Below are 18,439 nucleotides of genomic sequence, written 5' to 3'. Positions count from 1 at the left end.
AAACTATTAAAGAGATAAATAAATGAAAAAAAATATATATTTGACATTTGTGTTTTCAGCCCAAGCCAGGCACCGCGGAAAACTGCTACTAATGGTTCAGCAACAAGGCCGCTGAGTTCACGAAGAGGTTCACACTCGGGTGGAGAAGAGAGTCTTTCGAGATCCGCTTCTGATTCGAGTGTTTGTAACGCGAACGCAAATCAATCGGTCCACAAGAAGAGCGCACCGGGAACACCGCAACCGACTCATGGGTAAGCCTTGGCAATATACGAGAAAACGCACAGAATCATTAATACATTCTGAAATCTCAGAACTTTTAAAATCTGCAGATTTTTCAATTCATAAATTAGTGTCCTATCATTGTTTATACTATTTTATCATAAATATTTGATATTTTATCATTACTTATTATTGTGCTGTGTACACATACACACACACGTACATATACATGCACATGTATTCTATTACCATTTTATCTTTATTTTATAATTTACGTCCACGAATACATTTTTAGAAATATCGTAATGTCTTTAACTTTTATTTAATCGCTCTTATCTTATCAGAACATTAATGAACATGAATAACATAGATAACAAAGGTGTTACAACGTAAATCATCATAGTTTCACTTACATCAAGTAATTAATGCAACGAACGCGTTTTATCGAGTTTCACCACACAATCACTCGCGTTTATTCAAATCGGACATCGCGATCATTGTTTTTTTTTCTATTCCGCGAAATGTTTAGTTCGAATAGATTAGACACTTCACACTAGACGAATAGCTACGGTTTTCGCTTTATGGTACTGATGCACAGTTCCACGAATAGCCCGGAATCTGGTCTCGGCGAATCGAGGACGTCGTTACCCGGTAGCGGTTGCGAAGAATATTATCATGATGAGGTAGATGCTCAGCCGCCACTAGGGACATGTCGAGCGCTTTATCCTTTCGATGGTGAGATCTATGAATCAAATCTATGAACCAACTCTATGATTAAATATTTTTATTATTTACTTTTTCTATAATAATACTACATAACAGAGTATCTATTCCTTGAAAAAACATGAAAAATCTGAAATTCTCAAGGATTTATTTTGTACCTGGAAAAATAAAAAAATTCTTATGGAATTTTATTTGGAATTGAAAAATAAAAGAAAAATTCTCTCTAACAATTTTGTAAATAGTCGATAAGCCAATCTGTTAATAAGTCAAGTTGCAAATTATATGTTTAAAATATAAATGTATATCTATCTTTATATATTCAACGTCTTAACAAAATATTGAATATGAAGTATATGTTCGTTATGATTTTTAATGATGGAAAAATAAAAATGTTTATCTCAAAAGTTATTCAGTTTTTTCAGTACATTTGTAAATTTTAGTACTTAAAACTTAAATAACTTTATTTTCATATGAGTAAAAAGCATTAGAAAATGTATACAATAAAAACATTTATTTTAAAAAATTAAATAGATACTCTGGTATAAAGATAGAATTAAAAATGTTTAGATTAAAAGTTTCATGTAAATAACGAAAAAAAAATTATTTTATTTTATTTCATAATTGTTAACTAATTTAAATTATTATTTACAGCAACCAGCGAGGGTTCCATACCGATGTACGATGGTGAAGAGCTGTACATGATCGAATTGGATCAGGGAGATGGGTGGACTAGAGTGCGACGTATTTCACAGCCGATCGAGGGCTTCGTGCCGACCTCGTACATAGAGTGTCATCTGTACAACACTTAGCCACTTCTAAGTTGTTAAAAGAATTACGCAACATGAAACTACGATACGAAGAAGATTATTAAGGAAGGCGCGCGCGACGTGTTTAGTGCCGAAGATTCAAGGGTCATGTGTTGGTCAAGTTGGCACGGGATACGGGGATATCAGCAAATGGATCGCAGGCCTAATAATCAACAGAAAAATAATAAGGAAAAAAATCAAAGAATCTTTAAATTTGAAAGAAAAGATATATTCAAAAATTTACAAATTTTGGAACTGAATCATAAGAGTCAAGGATCATAGATGTATGCAAACAAGTATGGCATCGAGAAAGACATTTCAACTAATCGCGATCTAACAGAATCCTATGAATCCGCCGAACCGAATTATCACGTGCCAATATTCTCGGCAAGATCACGATCATTGATGCATGTTGCGTGAATTATTTTCAACACATCTTCTTGTTCGATCGATCGACCAATCGATTGCGAAGAAACGAAAGAACGACATGATGCGAACAAATACGCTCCGCTTTGTGATCAATCAATCTAAGCGCAGTAACGTTAAAATCGAGCTCATTCTCGGGCTTTATAGGTTCTTAAGAAAAAATTTCACCCTTATTCGGATTTATTTAGGATGCCGCGGCCCTTTCTCATGTACGAAACTATTGATAATAGTTTGTTAAATAATAATTATAGTGTAGCGATTATTTGTTAAGTAGGTATTATTGATAGTGAATGTATATTATTTAAAGTTAGTCGATTATATTCTCGCCCTAATTGTGCGACTTTGTATAAGGGATCGCGGTGGCCCTTTAGCCTTTCCCCAATTTGGAAATTATAAGTCGATATTAATGGCTGTTAACTATTAATTATTAATTGAATGCTTAAATGTCGCGCGTGAATACGCCTGTATTATTATTTATGGCAGGAAGAAACTCTAATCGCGCGCAAAGGGTCGTGATGGCTCCGCATTTCCTTACGTTTGATTCAAACATGTCGAAGTTATTAATTAACGCGTAATAGTAATTATTATTAATCTCGAAAACTTTTATTTAGAAATATCTCTCGCAGACTGTGTATTACGTTTTACTGTGTAAATAAATCTTTTTTTTTTATTTTTAAATAATAGTCTTGTACGAAGGGCTTGCGGTGGCTCCAAAGTCAATTTACGGCAGGAATCGAAATCCAGGTAAGGGTCAAATTTATATATCTGTATAATAGCGTTATGTTCAATCATATATAAATTCAGTTGTACACAATTGTGAGACTTTTAATCCTTGAGCAAATGCACGAATGGAAATAAGAGAGAGTAGAACAATTTAATTATAAGATTATTTTATGTAAAATCGCAAGTGAATCGACCGAGTGACGAAAATCATATAGTGCAATATTCTGATTAGAGACTATTAAAAGACGATTTCTCTATTCGAAATGAAAACATAAATTTTTGAATATCACCAGTCAATGCGGCTGCTTGGAGATTAAATCGCCAAGTCTCTTCTCGTAAAGACAGTCTCTTTATTGTTAATGGATGAAACGGTCCTTGATGCGATCGCGACTTCTCGAGACATGGTATCCCCTTTTCATATAGCTATGCATGAGCGAAACATTTAACAATCTCGTTAAAGAAAGTAACCGTCTTAGTAATAATAATTGCGCGCCTCGCCTACTCGTCACTCGTAAGGTAATTATGACTGTATTGTAATCGTTGCTGCACCGAGAGAAGTGTTTTATCGTTCTTTTCATCGTAAAAGACAACCAACTATTTCACGACTCACTGTTAGGCTGAAAAAAACACGAGACTGATCCTCACTCGAGTTTCATCACAGCCGTGCGAACTAAGAAATCTACTCGTAATCAAAATTTCCAGGAATTCGCATAAGGAGAATTACGAAAAAATTTTCGAAATTGTGACATCAGGAATTTAAGAACATTCAACATTCATACAATAAGTAAAATTCTATGAAATAAACGATTTATAATCTTATATCTCCATGTGTATTTCTAATTTTGAAATCGAGGATTTTTGAAAGATTTTTTATTTAACGTTCCGGATTTATGGCTAAGAATCTAGAATTCATAGAGATTCCTCTATAAAAAGATAAAAGATATAAAATTTAAACATCTAAATATATATGCCAGAATTTACGAAATTTAGATTTTCCAAAAAAATTAAGAATCTTGATAAGATTCAGCAATTCATAAATCTTTGAAGTCTCAAACATCTATGAATGAAAGATTGACTTATTTAAAAGGATGAGATACAACCGAGAGTTAACGCACGAAAAGTCATTTGAGACATGTAACGTTGATTTAGCGAAAAGTGGGTTGTTCCAGTAGGTCGATAATGTATCGCGTTTAAACAATTGCCTGAATGTGAATTTAATTAGCGATAGATTTATGTAAATATCACCAGGGATATATATATATATACATATAGAAGCGCGAGAGCGAGACAAGTGCCAGAATCGACATTAAACCGGATAGGAGGGCTCCGTTTTCATTGCGGACAGGGATTGATTTTTAAAATTCTATACTGAATAATATACGTCATTCTATACAAAATTCTTTAAAAAGAATGTCACTCATAAAAACTAGATATAGCGACAAATTAATGCAATTCCATATAATTTTAAATTATCGAAGAATGTATCAACTTGTCGCTCTATTGTTATTATGACATTTTTTTTTAACAACAGATACTGCCGAAATAGAATAGAGTATCTGTAAGAAGAAAACCTGAGTCTTGAGTATCCTGGAGAAGCAAGTCCGGAAGTGTGCGATTGTGAGAACCTGTTGTCCTAATATTGCGAAATCCGGGAATCGTATAGCCGTATTTTCTCGCGCATTTTGAATGTCATGTATATATTATACATATATATATATATATATATATAAATATTATATTCGATCGTCAGAGAAAGACATAGCTTCATTATAACCAGATATATGCAAGTACACATATAAATATGATCGATAATCCGCTTGAATCATCCCATGCATCTCTGCCCCGTTCTTTATCGCGGTAGCTGCTTCCGGTTCGTTAACGGCGAAAACAAGGGAACTGTTCGGCGATTATGTTAAGATTAAATAACGGGTCTATGCGCCTTGACGTTTAACTTCGTGTTCGTTCTATGTATATTTTGTGATTTTTTTTCTATACGCGAACAAGTATTGTGTAGATAATTCTGCGACTCATTATATTTTATTATTTTTATTATTATTACTATTATTATCATTATTATTATTACTATTGAAAAATACAGGTACTAAACCAATATATCTGTTTCAGATACGTTAATGTGACCAATATTTGCGCCTTTGCATCCATAATCCTTTCTTATGCTGGCTTATTTCTCTGGCTTTATTAATATTTTTCTTGTACAAAATGTATGCTTAATACTTTTATAATCATAAAATTAAATTCTTTAAAGTTATTGAGACTTTTAACCCTCGAAAGAAATTTATTGTGTCAACTATGATTAATAAGATTTAAATTAATAAGATATTTATTTAAGGTTGATAACGATGATATATACTGTGATAAAGTTGCGAATTAGATCTTTCTGAAGATGTATTAAATAGTTTTTAATTACATTTAGTTAAATTTAAAAGTTTTTCAGGTTATTGAATAGGAAATTCGATATGAGAAAATTGAGAAATTAAAAAAATAACTAAATTAAAAATATAAATATTAAAATGAAAGAAACATTTGAAGTTTTGCAAAAATTTATACGATTTTGAATTTGTCAAATTTAACATTAAATTTGTATTCAACGATATAAAAATTCATTTTGAATAAATATTAAAAAATAATTTTTTAGATTCTTAATCATTATATGATCTTAATCAATTTTTTAGATTCTTAGTCAATTTAATTTGTAACTTTTCTGCAATAGATCTCATTTTTAATCATGAAATATGATTATTAATCATAATGTATACAACAAATATTTTTTGAAGATTGTAAATTCTAACATACTTTTATCGCAACAAGACATCTTTAACATATCACATATTTATAATATGATAAAATATATTAAAATAATTCTCTTTTAAAACTTTAACAGTAAATTTTTCTAAATTGTGACGTATGAAGCTTTTTAGAAAGCGGTATCTGATATCAAAAAAATTATATATATGTATAGAAAACTAAATAACTAATCTTCTTATGTTTGCAAACGAAATTATTTTTTGTTGAACTACATAGATATGATATTTACTATATTATTTACTACATAAATTATATGTGCAAATAAATGTCATGAACAAAGTTTTGAATAAAACTTTGAATATTCGCTATCATAATTAACCGCGTTTGTCCACGATTTATAATCGCGCGAATTAATATTTGGAAGATCGAAACTGAAACATTAACGATAACATATAATTAGACGAGCAAATTATAATGAACGAAATATATTTTATAAAATTTTTTAATTAAAGATATACTATGTTTATATAATGAGACTAACTTTTGTAACGAGGAAGAATTAATATATAGCATAACATTAATTAATCAATAATGCAATCAGAGATACAAGTCAAAAAATTTATTCAAAGTATAAAATTGAAAATATTTAAATAAAAAAGCAATTTCGAGATTTTATTGATACTCGTTTCGATTTAAATCACATTTTATTTTGCATGTTTTTTTGACACACTCTGTATACACATGTTCTATTTCAATGAATCAAGGTAGCATCGACCGTCGAGGTTCTATAAATGCGTGTACCATTTACATCCTCTATTAATAAATCGTTTTTACATTGTATGACATATATACATATATCAAAATTAGCTCTTTATTTTTTTTCGGTCTCATTTATTTCGTACATATAATACAGAATGTCATAAATTTATACGCGATGAAAATTATTTGACTAAAATCTTTATCTGAAAGCATTGCACAATTTCTATTTTATCAAAATTATATATAATTATATGTATATTGTACAAAAAATTTATATATCGAGCATTGCGACAAAATATTGAACAAGCATAAAATATATAATGTCATTACATATTCTTCAACTTGCTATGCGAGTTTGCTTTTCGTGAAAATATAATTATGACTTAGAAATTGCAATATAATGATAATGATAATTAGGATTATGTAGAGGATTGTGTAGACTAGGAACAAGTCCTGCGGAATATGATAGAAAAATGCGCTCTCGCGCTTTTCGTTTTATTACGAGCTCATGCTGTTCAAATTTCTATGGATCTGAGAATGTGTGAAATTACAGATTTACAGACACAATAGTTTTATGGATTATATTTTCGCAATTAAGTCTTGGAAATCAGGGATTCTCAATTCAAAGAATTCGTGAAATCATTCACTATGTTATAGGTAAATTCGGGAATGGGCAAAATTATGTGTCTGTGAATCTCAAGATCCGTTCATTCAAGATAAAATTGACTAGATCAAAAGTCACACACAAAAAGAGAATAAAATAAATTTATTATTATAAACATGCTATTTGATGTGCGTTGTTATATACGCAAAATGCGTACGATTTCGCGGGATCATTTGCAAATCTATATATCTTCATGAGACACCCTGTATCCAAACGTTAACAATTACTAGTTAATGACAGTTACTTCTTTTATCATTCTTATTATTCCGTTATTAACTTTGTACTCGAGATATATAAACCTGATTTTCTATTCGAACGTCATCAATACATGAGGTATTAATCTTTTCATGCCCGAGTTATGAATATGTGTAAAACGTAAAATATACGTAAATATATTCTTAGAACGTATATTTGCAAAAAAACATTTAATTCTCATTTGTGTGCAGTATTTCGTTATATATTTTGTGAGTATGTGTAATAATGTCAAAATACATGTAAAATTATGACACCTTCCTTATTATATTGTATATGACGCTCGAGTGTAAAATGTTGTGTTAGAGAAATTGCGCTACGCAATATGTATACATAATTCGGCAGTTGATAGCGGTAAATTGTCCGTAAATTATTGACGGACACAAATTAAAAATTGCAGTCAATATAATTTGCATTCACGATACATTTCAATAATGCAATTTTCAGAGTATCCCAGAAAATTTGATGTATATTCTTTAACTTAAGCATTCTTTAAATCTTAGACTCCGAGGATCCAAAACTTCAAGCCTCGCAGATTCTAAATGTGTAAGAGATTATAAAAAAATTCAAGAATTCAAGCAAATCCAAAGAGATTTCAAGAGGCGTTCAAGGATTCAAAGCTTCAGATACTTTTAATCTCCACGTAAATCATCAAGAATCCAAGAATGCTTGAATCTCCAATGATTAAAATATATATCTAAGCGTCACAATAGAGTCGCTCGTGACTTGTATTGCGATAAAGCCTAAAAATCCACGCGGTATAAAAGAAACACAGGAGGATCGATCGATCTCGATCACGAGATCGACATAATAGATCCGTCGTAATTAAGTACATACTTAAATACAAATCACTAGTAGGATTTATACAAAAAAGTACAACCGGATCGCTTCGATTGACGATCCGTATCAGTTATATCACTCAGTACGTTCTGTACAAAATATCAATTCTACTTCTAGCTGTGACGAAGTCTTGAGCAATCTTCATCGAAAGAGGATGGAGTCGTCATCGTTCGCGAATCGGAGCTACTCTCGAGCTACACGGGAGACGATTTAGACGTTCAAGTCTTCCCAATCCTCGATCTGCCGAGGACTAAGCTCGATTCTGATCCCAGTCAGAGTGCGCAAGAGATCGTGCAATCTGGGAGGTAATGGGTTTGCCTGCAAGTCCACCATTTCCAGAACGGGTGCGTGCCTGAGTCTCTCGACGTCGACGTCTGCAAAATTAACGAGATATATTTAATAAGAGATTAAGAAAATCCATAGGATTTCCATAGGTTTTTAAGAGTGAAAATTCTATAGAAATCCTTCTCTTATAGTTTGCTCGAATCGAGAGGCTTTTCATCAAAGCTTCTCTCGAGGAATGATTTACGTATCACGAGACCTGCTAATGATTCCCGATGATTTTCGCTTATATAATAATAAATTAATTAATACTGACCGATAATAAAATTATTGTTGGCGAGGAGCCGTTTGAGCTGCGGTATTCGCCAAGCGACAGGTGGTAGAGCAATGAAAGTGTTGTGCGAGATGTCGAGTCTCTCCAGCGCCTGCAGCTCGGCCAGCTCCTCCGGCAGTTTGCTCATTTGATTGTGGCTCAAATTTAATTCTGCGAACAATGTATAATAAATACCTTATTGTGCGAGCAACGAGCAGTTTCGTGCGGATGTTTATGTTTCTCACCGGGATATCAAAGAATAAATTTTGCAAAAGCAAGAGATGGACGGTAATCCGAGATTATCCTTTACAGCTAATCACTCACCAGTAATTAGCGAGAACTTTACGGCGAATTTTGCTGGGATCTTTGTGATCACGTTTCCGGAAAGATCGCATCTTTTCAGCTCCGTATGTCGCATTAAATGATAGACAGCGTCCGGAATTTGCATGAGCTGGCACTCTGACAAGTCTGAAACGTAAAATAGAAAAAGATATGATTTCACAAAAAATGTAAATATAGGAATACACAATTGAAACTTAGTCATTAAAATTAATGTTATTCAAAAGAAATACAATGAAATTTTTGCCGGAATTTATTTATTCAAGACTTATTACGACATTAATTAGGTAGAATGAAAAATTATTTACTTTTTAGATCAGAACGATTGCATTTTCTATCGTAATAGAAGTTAGAAGTACGTTATATGCACAATTTCTACTCGAATCAAACGAAACGACGTAAAGTCGTACTTTTTATATGAAACAAATATTTAATAAAAAATATTAAATATTTTGTTTCATAGACCGACAGGGACTAAAAAATAAAACTTCTTTAAATTAAATTGAGATGGTATGATTTCTGAACAATTTGCTTCAGATAGATTAGACAGATAGGCTAGACTGACTGATAGACTAGAAAACTTCTTATTTCTCCAAATTAAATTGAGATGGCATGATTTCTCCTGCTTAAATATCGATAGCATCAGTCGAATCTTAATAATGAGATTGTAAAAGTGTTCTATCATCCAAAAAAAAGAAATAGAACAACTAGTCGCGGTGCATCGTGCCTATCATGGACTGAAAGTGCACTTAACGTCGGCCGTACTGCGTTTCACGCTTTCTCCAACGCGGTTTTCAGTGCGGAAGACTGTCGACACTGACGCTAACACGATCGCGGGAGCCGAGAACGTGTTACGGAACAAACGTATTTCTGATATATATGTGTATTTATCAATCATCGCAGTCACATTAATAACTATGAAGCGCACAGTTCCGGGAAAATAATGTACAGCCATGATTTGCTAACCCGACGAATAAACACATAAATATATCAATCTTTCATAAAATCGAGCAAAGTCAAGGAACACGATTTTATAGCACTAGCTAGAATAAGTGTGAAAATATAATATTTCATATTTCAGTTTATTTTTCTTCGTATAAGTCATGAGATGATCTCTAACGAAGAATATTTTCTTGGTAATAATTTTGTGAAATATATTCGTCACAAGTTATAAAAATTTCGCTGCCTCATTGTCATGTACTAAAAGAAAGAATTTACTTTTTTTTCGTTGCGTATTAAAGAATGAAAAATTATTAAAAATATATCAAAAAATGTTCAAATTCAACTTGAATATTTTATGTTACATTAATATAAGAATATTTATTAAATCAGAGAAAAAGATGTATTTCTCCCATTTCCATGTAACAAAATCAGAAGAAGCAAATTACTAGGATTTGGAAAATATTTTCATGTATTTTATGCTTGTGATAAATTTGTGATAAGTTGTAGAAGACTTATATTAACTATGATGTATAAACTTATAAAATACTTGAAATAAATAATATTCACTTGAATATATGAATAATATTTTCCTGTGCATATGTATGATGAGAAATTATTGCATGATTTAATTTATAATAAGAATTATAACAAGAAAAGAAATGATATTATTTAACAAATCTAAGACTTATTATAAAACTTAAAGGCAAAGTTTATTATAAAACTAAAAAGAAAGTAAAGGAATAAATACAGATAGCATTTCAACTGTACGATCAGGAAATATAATTTTTTTCATATTTTTTATATAGTTATAATGTCATAATTGATTAATTTAATATCTAAAAGATGAGAACCGAAAGAGATGTAAATTATAAATATCTATGTGTATTAATATCTAAAAAAGCACTACACTGTATTTAGCGAAAAAAAGACACGTGAACATTGAAATTGATAAATATGAAAGGACTGCGCAATCAAATTTCTTTAGATTGAGACTATTGTGCCACACCTCTCGTAATTTTCGTAATTCTTCCGTGATCGCGCACGAAGGCGAAGCGAATTACGAAAGTACATACGCGAAAACCTCGCACATTTACAATGAATTCGTCGCGTATTAAATAATCCTTCTTGTCAAACTTTTTAACCGTGAATAAAAAAAATCACGCTTTCACCGAATCCTACAATTTACCGAGGTTCTCGTTCTCCTGCGCCTCCTCGCAACGCAGAATCACTCTCGTCACGGCGTTCGCCATCTAGCCCGTCGCCGCACTGACTCACGGCTCCGATTGCTTGTTGGAAACATTTATTTCTGTGCGTGCTTTCCGAAATAAATCTCGCCACCTGGCTAACCTTCATCGCGACTCATTCCCTCAGAAATCGACGAGAATCCGCGAAAATCGGGAAAAGGCAAATGCGCGTCTTGTATCGATTTCAGAAATCAAGAATTTAAAACATCACATTTTGTAAATACTCAACAATTTTTGTCCAATTGAAATTTTTATGATTTTTTTAATACATGATCAAAAAGACAAATAGGAGAAAAAAAAACATGAAAATAGGCAATGGATCGTTATTTGTTTGTTGTGGTCATTTTTAAAAAAGTTTGATTGCTTTTTGCACTATTTAATCTTGACTCGATAAAACTTCTTTTTTAGAATATCTCTAAAAATTTTTGTATATGACAATATTTTTGATTAAAAAAATCTTTAGATATTGGAGTGCTCGATGAAAAATCTAACAGAGCAATCTTTCATTTAAATCCTAAAAAGAAAATTCAAATTTATTCTGAAAAAGTTATTCTTTTTTGCTTTTTTAAAAATGATTTTTATTCGAAAATTTAAAGTAATCCCAAAAACAAATATTTGATTTCGAAAAATATGTTCTGTTACGAGACATTTTATATAACTACCATAAATAAATTAAGCAAGGATGAAATGGTCGAACGACGATTGTGTAATTAGTACGAAAGTCATTGTATAAAATTAGTATGAAAGTTATTTTTCACTATTGCTCCCGCGAACGTTGTGACTAATTAATGTGCGTGCGATCATTCTTTTTTTTTGCCACAATATAATAAAACAAGCCTGATGGAGAGAAAGAGCAAGTTGCCGTTTAAGGTCGCGAGACCCTATACGGAAACTTCTCGCGTCGTAGATGCGTTTGTGCGTCTTCGGAAAAGTCCTGCTTTTCAGAATTAGCATGGAATCTTTCTCGAGGCAACGCGTATCCTTAGTCTCGACTCTAGTATCCATATAAATGGACATTTATATATCTACATAAATCTTGTAATAATAATTTCTTTTGCTATCTTAAATAATAATTGCTCTTGCTTATTTAAAGCAATGTTTAAGATATTGAACCTAATTTTATATTTTAATTTTCATTTTCATTGTCTAATTTTAACAATTTATTTTTGTATTTAATTTCGATGGAAGTTTGAAAATTAATAGCAATGTTTTTACAGCAATGTTTTTGAAAAAATTATGGAAAGTTAGAATGCGATTAATTAATTTCTAATTGACAATAACAATTTTTTCAAACCATGATAGACTCGAGCTTTGTTAAACTAAATCACTTCGTGTATAAAATGATATTATCATAACTTTATCAATTGTACATGCAAATCTGAAACACGATTGTACGAAGCCAAAAAATTTATGACTCAGGCTTAGATTAGAACCAAGAAACTGAACAAAAAGATCTGTGTTTAGCGGAGATTTATCATTAATATTGTATTTTTTGTCTCTATTCGTACCAAACAATACACATCTAGCTTTTGATACATGAGACTATGAAATAATAAAAAGGCTCTCAAAAGAATAGGTGTAGCCTCTTGACGGAATTCGGAGTGCGCACATCGGCATTGCCAAGGCTTCACTTTACTATTCCGAGATCGACCTTTCGTGTGTGCATCGGGTGTCCCGAAGATACACACGCGGCAAATCAAAGATTACCGCTCCGCGATGCTCGCGATATGTGAGAGGGAAAGAGACAAAGACCGGACGTGTGCGTTGGGTAACGCAATGTTTATCCAGTCAATTATCTATGCCGGAGAGTTACGAAGCGAGCATTTCACTTTTATCCGAACTGATGCTCGAGAAACGTCACCTGTTTATTTATCCGTTCTTATATAGTTCATCTCTATAGCAATTTTACATTATCTTAATTATATGATACGACAAGATCTCACAGTTTAAATATATGATAACTTTGCTTGGTTTACTTTCAAATTAATTATAATAAATTACATTTTATCTCATCTATTTGTAATCTATCTTTTTATAATTTCTTTTATACTCCATTTTATATAAAAGTATACTCAAGAAAAAAATTTTACTTTTGTTTTTTTATTATAATAAATTGTATATTATTATTTATTAGTATATTATTTATTTATATATTTATTAATTATAATTTATATATTATTTATTTATATTATTATTTAATAAATTATTATTATTAGAATTTCAGATTTTTTTTAAATTTCTCATTATAATTTTGCCTAATTTTAGTAGAATTAAATTCAATTAATTGTACTGACCGGATGTTTGTTCTCCATACACCATATAATCACGATTCGTACTTTCTACGAAACTATGCTATAGTTTTTTTGTCAAATCATAGTGAAAATTGCAACATATTGCCGTCTCGGCGATCATCGATCAATTTTCAGTCGCTTGTTTCCCGTTTTTTTATAACATATAACGGTAATGTTGCATTTGTGGGGAAATACGTATCCGCAAGAGAGAGAAGAAAGTAGGAGAGTTCGTTAGCCGTGCAAAACAAACTGAATCATCGATATCAAGCTACAACATATCAGATAAGATTAGAGATTAACGCGACAGAGAATACGCAAAAATGCGTTATTGCGATTTATAATGAACCCTTTGTGAGCGTACAATCTGATAATTAATGTAAATATTTCGTACATTTTATATTTATAATGCAAAGTAATTACATCTCTAATTTTAGAGATTCATGAAATTTTCACAAAATATCTAATCAAAGATTTATAATACATAATAAATTTTGTAACATCAAATCTTTAATATCATGAATCATTATTGCGATTAATAATAAATCATATCAGTATCACAAATTATATTTACAGCCAAATCTTTAATACTTAAAATTTTCGATAACATCTATTCTGAACGTGCTATATATCTTTCTGTTATCATTGATCTTATTATCTTATTTAAATTCAAAAGTTGCATTCACGCGAATCTTAATATCTATTCATACGGATATAAATCTTGATCATAAATCGTTACTAAATTTTCCACAGATTCTTGACTCCGGTCCAAGATCGAGTCGATCGCAGATTTTTTTTGTTTCTCGTAGAATTCTAATATATTGTATAATTATTGAATAATTTTTAAGAGAGATTTAATCTATAAATTTTTGATTGAACAAATATTTGCATATTTTTAAAAATCAGATCTATATCTGTGGAAGATTTCAAACTTTATGTGTACATAAATCTTTTTTTTTAAATCTATTATATTTTTAATAAAAATCGAATAAAAGATTAATAACTATTATATTAATTATATATATATATTGTTTAATTTTCATAAAATTTTTCGATTATAGATTACACATGATTATACAGAGTATGATTTTTTAACGAAAGATAGTGAGTCATAACTGTTGGCAGATTAAAAAATGGTTGTGATCAAGATCAAAGCATTACAGATAAGTCAAGGATGGAAGTTATCTTGAATAAGGAAGTATTGACATATGCACGTACAGTATTTATAAGTCCTTGAAGTAAGTAAGCATTTTCCCCGGATAACATTATTTAGACATTGATAATGTTACTTATGATGTTCCTAAATGTATTTGTCAAAAATCTGTCAAGTTAAAGATTTTCGCACTTGTCAAATATCTTTAAAGTCAATATATAGTATAGAACCGTGTGTGTTCCAGCATTGAAACTTGTTAAGAAATTAAAGAAATAGTTAAGAAATTATAGAAATAGAACATCTCTAGAGATTTAAAGAAATAAGAGTTTTTAAAGAAATTTTTTTTAAATTCAAGACACTTTTCAATGTCGGAAGAACTTCTTCAAGATCTCAAAAGTCTTTGCTCTATCTATAAGAAGAAGTTGCTAAGATTCAGAACATCTTTTATATGTATAAATAAAATTTAGGATGCATTTTAGACTGATTTTACATTTTTGTGACTGATCGACCCACCTAGGTTACAGTTATCTTGGGCTTCTTCACATCGCGAAACCACCCTGATGATCGCCCGACCAGCAAGTTGTACACAGACTGCCATCGCGACATTTCTCTCGCCTTGCTCCTGCGAGATCTGCTGCATCGTTTCTTCATATGGCGGCTTCATGATTCTTCACTTCCTTATTACGATTTACAGCTAAAAGCGTGCGAATGTCGTTGAATTTGTCGTCAAAATCAGCACTGATCCTCGCAAATTTGTCGAAGAACAGTTTATTCTTGTAATTTTTAATCTCTTTCTTTAATTCTTAATTGCTAGGAGGACATTTTACAAGCTCCACCTAAATGTTGTTATACTTTTTATATTGCACTGGATTAATTTGTGGCTGCGAATCTTTTCACTATCAAAAATCGAATATTCTGGGATTCAAATTTGATTCAAAGAGTATCAAAGAGCGTTTTTCCAAGTATCATCCAGATGCGTAAAAATGCGGATTTTCAATTTCTTCAGCATTTACCAGAACACAAGTTTTTCAAGATTTCCACGCTCGTGCAATTTCACTGGGCTAAAATTCACCTGAAGACGACTCTTTCGAAGAATCCTCGATCTCGCGAACGAATTTCAGCAATTTCGGCCGACTTCCTGCGCGATTTTCGAGGACTTTGCAGAAAGCCTTCGGTATTTCGTATATCCGATGTACCTGAAGGCTATCTACCGGCAATCGTTTCAGATGACTCCAGTTCGATACTAGCTCGCACGCGGTGCACGCGGTGCTATTTAAGCCTTCGCCACTTCCCCCGCCATCGAGGAAGCATCTCGAATCAGCTGATTATTTTGCACGTATGTGTGACTACTACTGTCCCTCTCTTTGTTTGAAAACAAACGCAGCCAAGTATTAGGCGCGACGCGCAGGCTGTCAAATTCGATGTTAGGATTTCCGCGTTAGAACCGCATTAACTCATCAAGGTTTTCCTATTGTATCAAGGTTTCTTCGAGATTTCTTCAACGTTTTCGTTTCTACATATCTGAAAAAGCAAAAGAAAATTATTAGTTACATTATTGTTTAAAGATTGGGAAAGTTATTAAATTCGACGTTCCCCATCGTGTTAAAATTATGACAATTTTTTTATTAAGGTTTCTTCAGGATTTCTCTTTTTTAAAATCTTTAAAATGATTTTTCGCCTTATAAAAAGAATTCTTCAATATTTAAGTTATCAAAAAATTATTAATAATTAATTTCCATTTGATACATTAATTAATAATACATTAAAGAATGAATTTACAGAATTATACATTTAATAATAAATTTACAATAATTACATTAAATAATAAATTTGATACATTAAATAATAATTGATTCCATTTGATACATTAATTAATCAAATTCAATTATATTATAATATAAAAATAAAAATTTTACATATTTATATTCTTTATATATATAAAGAACTTAAGATCTTAGGAATTCAAAGTTGAAAAATTCGTCGAATTCAATTTTGGTTTCGCTTTGTAGAATATGATTCATTTCAATATGGGCATATTGCAATCACGAGCTGAAAAAAACAAGTCATCAGGATTATATGTACGTTGGAACAAAAAATCCTCAATGTCAGTCTTGAGACGCATTCAGCTTTTCGACTACAGCTTTATCAACAAAGAAGTTTTATAAATAAAATATAAATAAAATATAGACTCTTATTATACAATTTTTTTCGGGAATTTATTTTTTTATTAAAGATATAATTTAAATTGAGAAATATTTTAAATGATATCTTTAATAAAAAAAGTATATAAATAATTATGTTATATATATCAAATATGACATTTATAATTAATTATATAATATTAATATAAAGATTTTCAAATCGCATATTCACAGTCAGTATTAATTTTGTAACAATTATTTCGCAAGATAATGAAAAGCCAATAATAAAAAGTATATTTGGTAGAAAAATATGAGACACGCGATAATTTATTACTCTTATTACATGATATTTAATTTATTATGCGCAATTCGGATAAATATTTAGAAAATCGTACCAAATGTGCGTCACTGTATCTATGTAACCATAATATTTCGCATGGATATTTGAAGGAATTTGCAAAATTGCCAAAAGTGCCGCTGCTTCTCGCGGCACAAAGTGACTCTACAACGCATTTAATTTTAGGTCACGATCACAAGCAGAAAATCGACCGCCTTTAATTGTCTTTCTATTTTTGTAGATTTCTGCAAATCTTTATTGTCTTGTGCGATATTTTGCACAAACGGATATACATTAGATATCGTTCATACGTATTTATTATCCTTATTTCTCGTGCGTCTCTTAGAGATATGACGACAAAGATTTTTTAGGAAAATCTCATTTTAAAATAGAAGCCAATAGATACGAATATAATAATTCTCATTTTAAAGTAGAAATATCCTAGAATAAAGAAATTTATACATGAGGTCGAGATTTGCAAAAATATATCTCTAACATAGTTCAAGTCTTATTTTTTTATTAAAAATAAAATGTAATAAAGATTTTATAATATACGTTATATATATTTAGTCAATACATCATAGCATTCAAACATATTCCTCTTCTTTTTTATTAAAAAAAATAGATTGTTTTTACATAAACATATGTACTTTTATTTTTTTTTTGTCAACTGAAAACATGATTCTGAATATTATAAATTTTGCACAAATAGAAACAATTACATTAGTTTGCATTTTTCTTTCATCCTTTAAATGCATATTTAAATGCATATTGATAAAAATTTTGCCTTTTTTTTTAAAGAGAAATAAAATGAATAAGAATACGCTCGTAGAGCAGATTTCGTTACTGTCTGCAATTTTCCACGGGTATCTCTCTTTTTTTTTCCTACATTAGAGGACTTTGCTCTCCATTCATTTGTGGAGCTCAATGCTCAACCAGGGTAAAATGTTTATACGGTTTCACAGTATGCTTGGCCCGTGGCCAGAGGATACTGCGCGTGCATCTTTGACGACGAAAATAGACAGCCGCAGGCCAAAATCCCCCATGACTTCTCTTTCGTCGTTTTCGTTTCCTCATACGATGTAGGACGTGTAATGATAAAGACTAGGACAAGGGGAAGAATCCGATAATACATATACATACAGATCTTTAAGAATCTGTGTTACAATATTCTTGAATCCTAAATTATTCAAAAATTTCTAGATTCTTGAATTCTTAGATT

The 18,439-nt window shown here is 30.9% G+C and overlaps 2 protein-coding genes and 1 long non-coding RNA gene across 14 annotated transcripts in view; 2 read left to right on the top strand and 1 right to left on the bottom strand.

The window, feature by feature from the left end:
• Window positions 1-5,007, top strand: part of Cip4 (formin-binding protein 1-like Cip4) — a 33,492-nt gene extending 28,485 nt beyond the window's left edge. For 5 of the 7 annotated variants that reach the window (XM_083082646.1, XM_083082644.1, XM_083082642.1 and 2 more), the window contains 3 exons: window positions 60-251; window positions 818-954; window positions 1,594-5,007. In XM_083082646.1, the coding sequence (XP_082938772.1) occupies window positions 60-251; window positions 818-954; window positions 1,594-1,751 (487 nt within the window). In that variant the 3' untranslated portion in view covers window positions 1,752-5,007. Of the gene's footprint in view, window positions 1-59; window positions 252-748; window positions 955-1,593 lie in introns of those variants that run through there. The other 2 variants (XM_083082643.1, XM_083082648.1) reach the window with 2 other exon arrangements.
• A 2,166-nt stretch (window positions 5,008-7,173) lies between these two features.
• Sclp (leucine rich repeat containing protein 20 sclp) lies at window positions 7,174-15,976 on the bottom strand. 3 transcript variants are annotated; one of them, XM_083081450.1, is made up of 5 exons: window positions 15,812-15,976; window positions 15,253-15,433; window positions 9,098-9,241; window positions 8,777-8,944; window positions 7,174-8,552 (listed from the first exon to the last, which is right to left on the bottom strand). In XM_083081450.1, exons 2-5 carry the CDS (start codon window positions 15,401-15,403, stop codon window positions 8,389-8,391), a joined length of 627 nt encoding a protein of 208 aa, XP_082937576.1. In that variant the 5' UTR covers window positions 15,404-15,433; window positions 15,812-15,976; the 3' UTR covers window positions 7,174-8,388. The 3 variants fall into 3 exon arrangements, with proteins under 3 accessions (XP_082937576.1, XP_082937575.1, XP_082937577.1); XM_083081449.1 differs by having other exon boundaries at window positions 15,253-15,976; XM_083081451.1 differs by lacking the exons at window positions 15,253-15,433; window positions 15,812-15,976 and adding an exon at window positions 11,241-11,584.
• LOC145961349 (uncharacterized) lies at window positions 13,597-17,090 on the top strand. Of its 4 annotated transcripts, XR_014435623.1 has the most exons (5): window positions 13,600-13,965; window positions 14,648-14,824; window positions 15,095-15,515; window positions 15,746-16,075; window positions 16,749-17,087. It is a non-coding gene; the product is annotated as an uncharacterized LOC145961349 (long non-coding RNA). The 4 variants fall into 4 exon arrangements; XR_014435622.1 differs by having other exon boundaries at window positions 13,597-13,965; window positions 15,095-16,075; window positions 16,749-17,090; XR_014435624.1 differs by having other exon boundaries at window positions 13,599-13,965; window positions 15,257-16,075; window positions 16,749-17,089.
• Window positions 17,091-18,439: the final 1,349 nt, after the last annotated feature.

Source organism: Camponotus vicinus, unplaced genomic scaffold, assembly GCF_025532165.1.
Source record: "Camponotus vicinus isolate PSW18456_S1 unplaced genomic scaffold, iyCamVici1.0 SCAF_11, whole genome shotgun sequence".
Lineage (NCBI taxonomy): Eukaryota > Metazoa > Arthropoda > Insecta > Hymenoptera > Formicidae > Camponotus > Camponotus vicinus.
This window is presented reverse-complemented; position numbering and strand designations above follow the sequence as displayed.

What these genes read in the sequence shown, in the direction of transcription:
- Sclp (XM_083081449.1), bottom strand. Translation starts at nt 15,403, where the DNA reads ATGAAGCCGCCATATGAAGAAACGATGCAGCAGATCTCGCAGGAGCAA. An exon ending in CCAAGATAACTGTAACCTAG is followed by an intron (nt 9,242 to 15,252) that starts GTGGGTCGATCA and finishes TTTACGTTTCAG; the next exon opens with ACTTGTCAGAGTGCCAGCTC. An exon ending in CAACAATAATTTTATTATCG is followed by an intron (nt 8,553 to 8,776) that starts GTCAGTATTAAT and finishes TTAATTTTGCAG; the next exon opens with ACGTCGACGTCGAGAGACTC.